Source organism: Alosa pseudoharengus, unplaced genomic scaffold (genome assembly GCF_046254945.1).
Source record: "Alosa pseudoharengus isolate Yale_2024_CS ecotype anadromous, Long Island Sound unplaced genomic scaffold, YU_APseudo_1.1 YU_APseudo_1.1_scf_4, whole genome shotgun sequence".
Taxonomy (NCBI): Eukaryota; Metazoa; Chordata; class Actinopteri; order Clupeiformes; family Clupeidae; genus Alosa; species Alosa pseudoharengus.
Genome location: NW_027468774.1, coordinates 4192645 through 4203283, shown reverse-complemented (window position 1 = coordinate 4203283; position 10639 = coordinate 4192645). Strand labels below are relative to the sequence as shown.

General features: G+C 43.8%; 1 protein-coding gene across 1 annotated transcript; it reads left to right on the top strand.

The window, feature by feature from the left end:
* Positions 1-676: 676 nt before the first annotated feature.
* Positions 677-2255, top strand: rasd1 (RAS, dexamethasone-induced 1). Its single transcript, XM_076266987.1, has 2 exons — positions 677-1031; positions 1194-2255. Exons 1-2 carry the CDS (start codon positions 761-763, stop codon positions 1718-1720), a joined length of 798 nt encoding a protein of 265 aa, XP_076123102.1. The 5' UTR covers positions 677-760; the 3' UTR covers positions 1721-2255.
* The last annotated feature ends 8384 nt before the right edge of the window (positions 2256-10639 follow it).

Genomic DNA, 10639 nt, shown 5'->3' with positions numbered 1-10639 from the left:
GTTAAATCAAGTATTTAATACATTATACATTAATCAAACCACCCTATGTCAATAAAACAACAACTGACTTTGAAGTCAGTCAAAAAGAGAAAGTGAATTTGCACCATAATGCATCATTTAACTTGTGCACGATGATCAAATGTCCAAAGCTTTATACAACAGACATGGTCAAATGGTCAGTTTTACAGTAACAACGTTGTTGAGGTGCAGCTCTATATTAACACGGCGTGAAGGCTTCCCATAGCCGAACAGATACTTGATGAAATGCATGCATGGAGTGATTTGTATCTTGTCTGCTCTAAGTGTGCGTTGCTGTTAGCAATATGTGGAATGCTCAGTGAAACAAATGAACAAGGATAAGCTATTGTAGATGCCAAATTCCTTTCTGTGTGCTTTTTTTTAAAGGACCGGTATGCTATCTGTAAATGGTCACATTAAAGACAAAACGATTCGTTACATCGGGTGAGTAAAAGTCCTCGCTGCAGCTCAAAGAGCGCGCTGCTCTGTTCTTACTTGTTCTCAGATTTTCAAGGACTGACGCAGGAGCAGGCACCTGCTACATTTTCCCGTTTCTCTCATATCTGCTCGACCGGTGACGCGCCGGGAGGAGGGGCCGAGATAGAACTTAAATACTGGACTCTCGCACTGAAAGTCAGACTTGAGATCATATGCTCACATAGCGGTAGAACAGGAGGGATACTTCATACTATCCGACTCAGCGTGTTTCAGAATCGTTCTTGCACAGCGAAATACGTAAAAGATGATAAAGAAAATGGCACCTACGGAAAATGAGTTTGATATACCAGCCAAGAACTGCTACCGGATGGTGATTCTGGGTTCCACCAAAGTTGGCAAGACAGCGATTGTGTCCCGGTTTCTGTATGGCAAATTTGATGACCAGTACACGCCAACAATCGAGGACTTTCACAGAAAACTCTACAGTATCAAAGGAGATGTTTACCAGCTAGACATTTTGGATACCTCTGGAAATCACCCGTTTCCAGCAATGCGGAGATTATCAATACTTACAGGTGAGCAGGTTTTTTTTTCATTTAATAAATAGTGCAAAACATGAATTGCAAATTTAAATGTCGTCTTCAATCGTTTTGTTGCAACTGTACACTTTGCATGAACTAAAGAATGTTTACAGACAACGCTGGTCACTAAATTGCGCGCCTCTCTTCTCGCCTCAGGTGATGTCTTTATCCTGGTGTTCAGCCTGGACAACCGGGAGTCCTTTCAGGAGGTGCAGCGACTAAAGAGACAGATCTTCGAAACCAAGTCCTTGCTGAAGAATAAGACCAAAGAGAACGTGGACGTGCCTTTGGTCATCTGCGGGAACAAGGGCGACCGCGAGTTCTACCGCGAAGTGCAGAGGGAGGAAATCGAACAGCTTATAGCTGGGGACGATCAGTGCGCCTATTTCGAGATTTCTGCAAAAAAAAACACAAACGTGGACCAGATGTTTCAGCGACTCTTCACGTTGGCCAAACTCCCCAACGAAATGAGTCCAGACCTGCATAGAAAGGTATCCGTGCAGTACTGCGACATGCTGCACAGAAAGTCCCTCAAAAACAAGAAGCCAAAGGACAGTGACGCGTACGGCATCGTGGCTCCGTTTGCGCGGAGACCGAGCGTGCACAGTGACTTGATGTACATAAAAGAGAAGGCAGTTGGCGGTGGACAGGCTAAGGATAAGGAGCGGTGCGTAATTAGCTAAGCTTTCAACAAGTGATTTTGATGCTATCCTGAAATGACTTCGTCAACACAGCAGCAGACTGTCTGAGACTGTCACAGTTCTGCAGCCTGGACGGAGTTCCAGAGGGGTTTCCACGGTGTGCCCATGTCCCGCCTGCGAACTCTTCAGGCAACGGCTCGGTGCCAGGATCCCGCCACATTTCGCGGACTGCAAGCCTCTGTTCTGTGCAGCAAGCGCTTTAAAACAGAGTGTTCATTTGTTCCGTTGAGCCAGAGAGCTATGTGATGTGGCGTTAAACCTGAAACGTGTAAAATATGCTTGTCTTAAGATCTGCCTTCATTCAGTTTTGAGAGGAGACTCCGTGGGTCGGAGTAATCAACATTGTTAAACATGACAACGAATTGTTTACATTTTTGTTATCCTACATTTTATAACAGAGAACTGACACTTGAATGTTTGCTATCTGAACAAAAATATGTGAATGTGTATTTATTATAATGTCAACGTTGATATTTGCAATGAAACAAGAGTACAATAAAAATGAAATGACATGATATTTATGCGTCTTTTTATTCTTATGTTATGTTGGTGTTAACGATCAGAGATTTTTATTATCATTATTTGTTTTATTTATAGGGACCATGTACAATTTAAAACATAAATGTTCCCATTTTATGCATTGTACCAGAGTTAGCCACAGACTAATTTACATCTGCAGTCCCCTGTGGGGCACAATAAAAAACATACAACAAACACCCATCCACTACACACACACACACAACACACCATGTCAGTGTCAGTAGTTGCAGATTTGAGTGGTCTTCAGAAAAATGTTCAGCTGAGATTTCAAACTCTTAATGGAACTGCAGCTTTTTATGTCTGTTATTGCATTCCACTGTGCAGTGGCTATGACCCCCACCTCTAGACACAGGGCCAGTAGAATAGTTTTAACGTTGAAGACCAAAACATACAAGTCTGTCTGTTGCAAGCTTTGTGAGACCCCAGGGTGAGTTGCCGTGCCTTTTGTGAAACGCAATTAGACATATTTACGAGATGTTAACCAGCTGGAAAAACTGTAAGCCTAGATAGAAATATCCACATGACTGCACCAGCGTCATCTCCATGATGGCTTGCAGAAAAATCACATGCCCCTGTGACCTCTTCTCTAAGAGAAAGTCCCTCTTTGATGAGTTGCATAATAACATGTTGCACAGTGCAAACACAACCCTACCACGTAGCATGAAGTCCTCATTTAAAAAAAACGAAATCCGCAAAGGTAAAAAGAAGGAAGCGAGTGAAGCATATATGTTTATTTCTGCAATCTCATAAATAATCAAAACGGGGGGGGGGGGCGAGTGCACACGACTATAGGCTACTGATCAGTCGGCCTAACAGTGTTTGCTCACTAAATATTTCTGCATGTGCGGCAGATTAATAAAACTGCACGACATATGCCCATCATATTGGCCTATCCGTGTCCATCACAGTTGTTTATCCAGCACAACTCCAGTGTTAATCAAGCCCTGAGTGCAACAACATAAGCAACTCAAACAATAACATTTCCATAAACAGCTGCCACTGTTCACCCCGTGTTTATACTGCATTTTGGTTGACAGCCTGCCCTTTTTAGACTTTCGGGATGTCAAACATGCACAGGCCTTTGTACTTGTGCAACAGCTGGTTTTTCGTGTGCACTTGTTCTTGTAGTGTCCGTAGCTGTTCCTGCTGCTGCTCCACGTTCGTCTCGATACCTGGCATGGCCAGAATCTGTTCCCTCGCCTCTTGAATCTTCGTCTTTAGTTTGTTGAGTTCCTGGTGGACGTCAGCGCTATCTTTGTCCATGCTGTTGAGGTAAGACAGAAGTGAGCACGTCATTTCCAAAACAAGGAAAACTGACTTGGGCAAGGGACATCTTCGCCGCCTACAGATTGTATGCATTATGTTGGCGGACACTGATGGAAACCTGCTGCAAATAATTAAATGTAGCTAACCCTAACCAAAGCACGTTAGAAGAGGGTGATAGCCAACTTCATAGCATCAGTTGCCTGATGACATGCCATGAACATGACATGAACATGCCATGAATGATATCTATAATCTATTCTCTGGGTAGTTGACAAAATTAGCTAAACGATCTCTGAGATAAGTAACTATTTATCAAAGTGCTACCGATTTACAACGTTTACCATTTTAAAATATCGTGAATAAGAGGCAAAAAAGAGTAATCCTCCGTCTCCTGCTGAAGCGGAATCGTCGCCATCCTGATCAGCTGTGGTAGGCTACTTGTGAGAGGCGCACAGATTATACGTCATCAAGCCTGTCTAACCCTTTACTGTCTAACCAGCCTGCATCCCAGCATCTAGAAATTCCTCATGTGGCCTAGTGTGTTAATATGGTTAATCATGTATGAAGGCTACAGATGCTGTCATAACATCCAGAGCTATGCCTATTTAATGTCAAGATCTCACATTTATTTTGCAGGCCTATTTTAGTAACCTATCACCCACTGCATTTTGTGTGAGCCTATTAGGCTGTTATTAATGATACATGTGTAGCTTATTAATAATATTATAGATACTGTTACATTTATTTATTTAGCAGACACAAAAGCGACGTACTTGCCTATGCACCTATGTCAGTTATATTCCAAGGCACCCAGAGCAACTTAGTTAAAGGAGAAATCCAGCGAGTTTTCACATAGATCTCTGCTTCTCGAGGTCACCGAGTAGCCTACTGCCGGTGTTACATGGCAACTGGCTCCCGTGTTAACTGGCTGCGTTGATGACGTTTCATGATCGATGACGAGTCTTTGACAGATGTGGCCGCTTGCAGATCTGTCACTTTCTGATATACTAGAGACGCACACAAATATGCATGACATGTTTAAAAGTCAAAATTGTATGTAGTACTACATGCACTGGACCATGAATATGCCACCCAAAAAACAAACACCTAAATAGCATAAATTAACTTTACGTGGGTATCGAATCACGAATAAATTGACCTGTTTGCTTGGTAATCAGACGTCTATCAACTTGCGCCACGAGCCAGCTGACGGCACTCACAGAAATTGACTTTAGTTGTATGATTAAAAGAAGTCAGCTAACATTATGATAATTGTAACAAGTTAACATAGCTGTTCATGTTATCTGGCTACCATGTTATCATGCTACCGTTGCCCAAGCCATTTAGTAGGCCTTCAAAGTATTATGGTTAAGTTTTACAAACGTTTCACTGAGGTTAGGCTGTGGCCGCCCCTACCTGAAGTGTCTGTAGAGCAAATAAATCAGCAAATAAATCAAATAAAAATGTGTATCCTTTTGTCCAGCCTATTCTTTTAAGAATTCAGTTCATGAAACACAGGCATTGAAACCCACACTGCAATAGGCAGGAGAAGTCTATAACGTGTCCATATACAAAATTTGCGCAGGGAGTCAAAACTCTTAGGCTTATAGGCTATTAACGTTAATGTTGCTGACATGTAAACATGGGTTTGATATTTTATTGATATTTTATTTCCCAATTCACACGTTAATGCTTTTCCTGTGGCTCAACAGGTTAATGCTTATATAGCCTATTGCTTTTTCACGCAGTTCAATGTTCATGGGTTCAATCCTCCCCATTACACGTTTTTTTTTATTATTATTATTTATTTATTTTTAGACCAGCAACGCTTCCTCAATTTAGGCTACAGATACTAGGTGGCCACAGAGAGCCTGACCAGCAGTCAGTGAAATGTTTGAAAACTTAACCATGATACTTTGAAGACCTACTGGCTTGGGCAACTGCTGTAGCAAGACAACACCATCAGCCATGCATGTTAACTTGCTACAATCATCAGCTGACTTCTTCAAATTGTATAGACCAAGTCAAATAAATTTCCCTATGACTAATCAGCTGGCTCGTGGCGCAAGTACGTAGATGAATGGTTATCATGTAGCCTAAGTGGTTTCATTTAGGAAGCAGGTTCGATACCCACGAGTTATTATTAGGCTATTTGTATTTATGTTTTTGGTGGCATATTCATGGTCCAGTGCATGTAGCGTACTACAGACAATTTTGACATTTAAATATGTCATGCATATTTGTATTTGTTCGTCTCCAGTTTCCATCAGAAAGTGACAAATCTACAAACGGCCACATCTGTCAAAGAAACGTCATCACTCGTGAAACGTCACCAACGCAGCCAGTTAACATGGGTGCCAGTTGCCATGTAACACCGGTAGGCTACATAAAAAAAAAACTGAAAACAATCGGTTTTACCTATAGACCTCTCCAGAATAAGTCCCGCCTCCGTAGCTTCCGTATCCATCCAACTTCCTGGCGTGGATTGTCTATGGGAAATAACATGGCGTTTCGAAATATCATACCGGTAAAACATCTGTAGGTAGCGAAGTAGAAAAAGCTGGTGGGCAGATTGGCCTACACACTTCTGCCATCTAGTTTCCACTGGATTTTTTGATTGTCGGTGCCGTTTAAGTAGTATACTATAGACTATACTACTTAAACTGCACCGAAAATCAAAAAATCCAGTGGAAACTAGATGGCAGAAGTGTGTAGGCCAATCTGCCCAGCAGCTTTTTCTACTTTGTCACCTACAAAGGTACGATCTTTCAAAACACCATGTTATTTCCCATAGACATTTGGCGACCGAAGGTTGGATGGATACGGAAGTTAGGAGGCGGGACTTATTCTGGAGAGGTCTATAGCTCAAGTTGCTACTGCCAGCAGCTAATGGGACCAGGCAGCTACAGTGCTACACTCTGGGAGCATATGTACAACTGTAGCTCAAGGGCACAATGGTGGACACAGGCAATTGAACCTACACCCTTTTAGACTAGCTAGTTCAGCTCCTTAGCCACTATGCTATCAACATAAGGGAATGGAAGTTGCTGTTTAGGTGACACTGTGATGTCTAGCCACACCAGGAGGATCCTTTCCCGAGTTAGCTGTTACACAAGCAAGATCCCGGTAGCCTGTCCTTTGGGGTCGCAGACATGACATGTTTACGCTTTGGGTCTCGTATACACCACACATTAGGCTTCAATCTTGACACCTCCACACCTCCTCTTCTCCAGCAGAATCATGAGCTGGCTACAGGGGCGTAGATTTGCGTGGGGACCGAAGGACGTGTCCCCACCAATGTCAAATTACGACTGAAATGTCCCCACCAATATTCAGGTTGAAATGGGGAAAAAAGCGCTCACATGCGCTACACAAAGAGTTAAATCATTTCTCACTTCAGTGCTGCGGATCATCTCGTACAGATCTTGTAATGTGCAGGAGCCTATAAGGGTAAATCGCGCTGATTTGAAGTTACCTCTAACTACCAGTGAGCCGCAGTCTCCTGCGCAGCATGCAGCGCTTCATCTTTACTTCACTACAAACATGAAGTGCGTCCAAATTCACCCATTCTTCTCTGTTGAACTCCTCGAGAAGTAGGCTATCATGTGTCACATGAAAGAGCCTTTTCTCAGCTTTTAAACGGTGCTAGCTAGCCACTGTTTGCTGTAATAAACAGTTCGCGAGAAAAATAACTTCAAGAGATTTAATAATTATTCTCTGCGCCCATCTCCACATCCATTCGTCTCGGTGGAATATCGTAATCCTACACACTCTTCACGCAACACATGACAACAGCAGACCTTACCGAACACAAAGGTGTAATGCATTCCCATGTATAGTTAGCTGTTCCAGAGTAATCCGATTTTGAAATAAATTATAGCAAAATTCAACATGGTCTTTCGGCTGCATTTCTTAAAACTGAGCTGTGCTTACATCGCCTAGATATCTGTAAATATTAGAATCAGAGAATATACAGGCAGCTCATGTTTGTTTGATTTCTTTTCACAAAATGCTAAGCATGCATGTATTTAAGTTTCTTAAAACTGAGCTGTGCTTAAATGGGCATGATTTCATAACAGACCAAATAGAAAATAAATGTGAAATACAGCCTACATATCTGTAGCCTACATATTAAAATCAGATTATGTAGGCTACACAGTGTAGTTAGATCAAGTTGGACAGTAGCACATTTTAATCATGGATAGTAGTTGGACAGTAGCACACTTTAATCATTTTATATATTCGGAGGGGGGGGGGGGGGGGGGGTAGTGTCCCCACCAAAGCTCAGACCAATCCTACGGCCTTGGCTGGCTATGTCTGAAAATGCACCATCGCAAAAAACACATACACCACTTGGTCTGCTCACAAGCTTCCCTTAAAGGCTGACAGATAGAGCAGCAGCCCATCAAGGCTCGGTCTCTAACAGAGCCGCACGTGTAGCCCTGGCTAGTTTTATTATTACGTTAAAAGAATTAGCCATTTACAGTACGTCAATGCTCTGCATTTCTTCAGAATAATCTCAATGCTCATGGCAGTGAGCTACCCATATACTGACTTTCAAATAACAACATCCTGCTGTGTGTGTGTGTGTGTGTGTGTGTGTGTGCGTGTGTGTGCATGCATGTGTGTGTTTGTGCGCGTGTTTCTTTGTGTGTGTGTGTGTGTATGTGCTTGCATGCCTGTGTGTGTGTGTGTGTGTGTGTGCGCGCGCGTAATCCAGCATGCCCCCCCCCCCCCCCCAAATCCACCACCACTCTTATGTCAGCTTGGTTGAAAGGTTCTTTGTGGTTGTGTGGGGTGACGTGGTCTAATACCAGCTCCGTTGCATTGTCTGTTACAACACCTCTCAGTCCCACAAGCTGTCTTACGCTGAGGAATGGCTTGCACATAGCCTGCCTTCACAGTCAGAGCAGCTGAAAAAGTGAACACGCAGTCCTTTTTCCCTGCCCTTTCATCTGCGAACAAATAGCTTAAAGCCGTGTCTTCATCTACAGAGACTGTTGGATGTTCCTTCCTGACCCTCGGTTTCCTTCTGGATTGTTCTGTAGTTTAGTACATGCAGTGCTGTCGTTTGCCATGTGATAGCATCGGCTCTGTGCTATCTGCTTGAGCTGCGAAGAGGCCAGCTCCGCTTCAGCTGTCTGAATCAGACCACAAATAAGAGTCCCTATTAAACTGTCTGAATTTGGCCGCGTGGAGATCTTCAGAGAGTGTGATGTGATGTGATGTGATGTGATGTGTGTGTGTGTGTGTGTGTGTGTGTGTGTGTGTGCTTAGTCATTTGCTTTATTTCTGCTTCGGTGTGTTTGCTCGCTGACAAGCTTCTCACTCACTCAAATAAATCCAATGCAACTGAAATGAGCTTTATGAAATGAGCTTTATTTAGGGACTGTTCATTATTTACAAAAGGGGCCACCGGAGGGATTTTGAGTGCTTCAATCAAAAGTTGCATGACCCTCCCCTGCCTGCAAGAAAATTTTCAACAACCCTCTTTCAAAAAAGACATGACCCTCCCCGGCCAAATTGTCAATGACTTCCGCCCACGCTCTTGAGGGATGTGAAAACACATTGGCCTAGGCTATCGTTCTAAAATCAACCGCTGCTTTCTAATCTTACACATCACACTTCACCAAGATGGTGGCCATTTCAGTAGATTTACTCACTAACATTGTTGTGGAAACACAATAAGCATGGAAACTATATGCACACTTCCTGCAACTGCATTAGCCTACTTGAAATAAGTTACTCCTCTAGTAAGTATTCACATGAAATTAAACAATAAAACATTGAGACCATTCAACAAAGCACACTGGGTAATAACAAATTCAAGTTTGGGAACGTGCGCACATCCAAATTAAGGTGCAGGAGCCAAAAGTCCAAGATCCAGTAACAGAGAAGCTCCACACACTTGCTCTCCGTTTATTTTATTTGACTTCAATCCCCCTTACACATGACACTTCGAGCCCTTCGGCTCTTCATCAGACTTGACTTCAATCCCCCACACACATGACGTTTCGAGCCCTTCGGCTCTTCATCAGACTTGACTTCAATCCCCCACACACATGACGTTTCGAGCCCTTCGGCTCTTCATCAGACTTGACTTCAATCCCCCACACACATGACGCTTCGAGCCCTTCGGCTCTTCATCAGACTTGACTTCAATCCCCCACACACATGACGCTTCGAGCCCTTCGGCTCTTCATCAGACTTGACTTCAATCCCCCACACACATGACGTTTCGAGCCCTTCGGCTCTTCATCAGACTTGACTTCAATCCCCCACACACATGACGTTTCGAGCCCTTCGGCTCTTCATCAGACTTGACTTCAATCCCCCACACACATGATGTTTCGAGCCCTTCGGCTCTTCATCAGACTTGACTTCAATCCCCCACACACATGACGTTTCGAGCCCTTCGGCTCTTCATCAGACTTGACTTCAATCCCCCACACACATGACGTTTCGAGCCCTTCGGCTCTTCATCAGACTTGACTTCAATCCCCCACACACATGACGTTTCGAGCCCTTCGGCTCTTCATCAGACTTGACTTCAATCCCCCACACACATGACGTTTCGAGCCCTTCGGCTCTTCATCAGACTTGACTTCAATCCCCCACACACATGACGTTTCGAGCCCTTCGGCTCTTCATCAGACTTGACTTCAATCCCCCACACACATGACGTTTCGAGCCCTTCGGCTCTTCATCAGACTTGACTTCAATCCCCCACACACATGACGTTTCGAGCCCTTCGGCTCTTCATCAGACTTGACTTCAATCCCCCACACACATGACGTTTCGAGCCCTTCGGCTCTTCATCAGACTTGACTTCAATCCCCCACACACATGACGTTTCGAGCCCTTCGGCTCTTCATCAGACTTGACTTCAATCCCCCACACACATGACGTTTCGAGCCCTTCGGCTCTTCATCAGACTTGACTTCAATCCCCCACACACATGACGTTTCGAGCCCTTCGGCTCTTCATCAGACTTGACTTCAATCCCCCACACACATGACGTTTGAGCCCTTCGGCTCTTCATCAGACTTGACTTCAATCCCCCACACACATGACGTTTCGAGCCCTTCGGCTCTT

Excerpts from the sequence above, each read along its gene's own strand:
- rasd1 (XM_076266987.1), top strand. The coding sequence starts at position 761 with ATGATAAAGAAAATGGCACCTACGGAAAATGAGTTTGATATACCAGCC. Across the intron at positions 1,032-1,193 it reads GAGATTATCAATACTTACAG|GTGATGTCTTTATCCTGGTG; the intron begins GTGAGCAGGTTT and ends TTCTCGCCTCAG.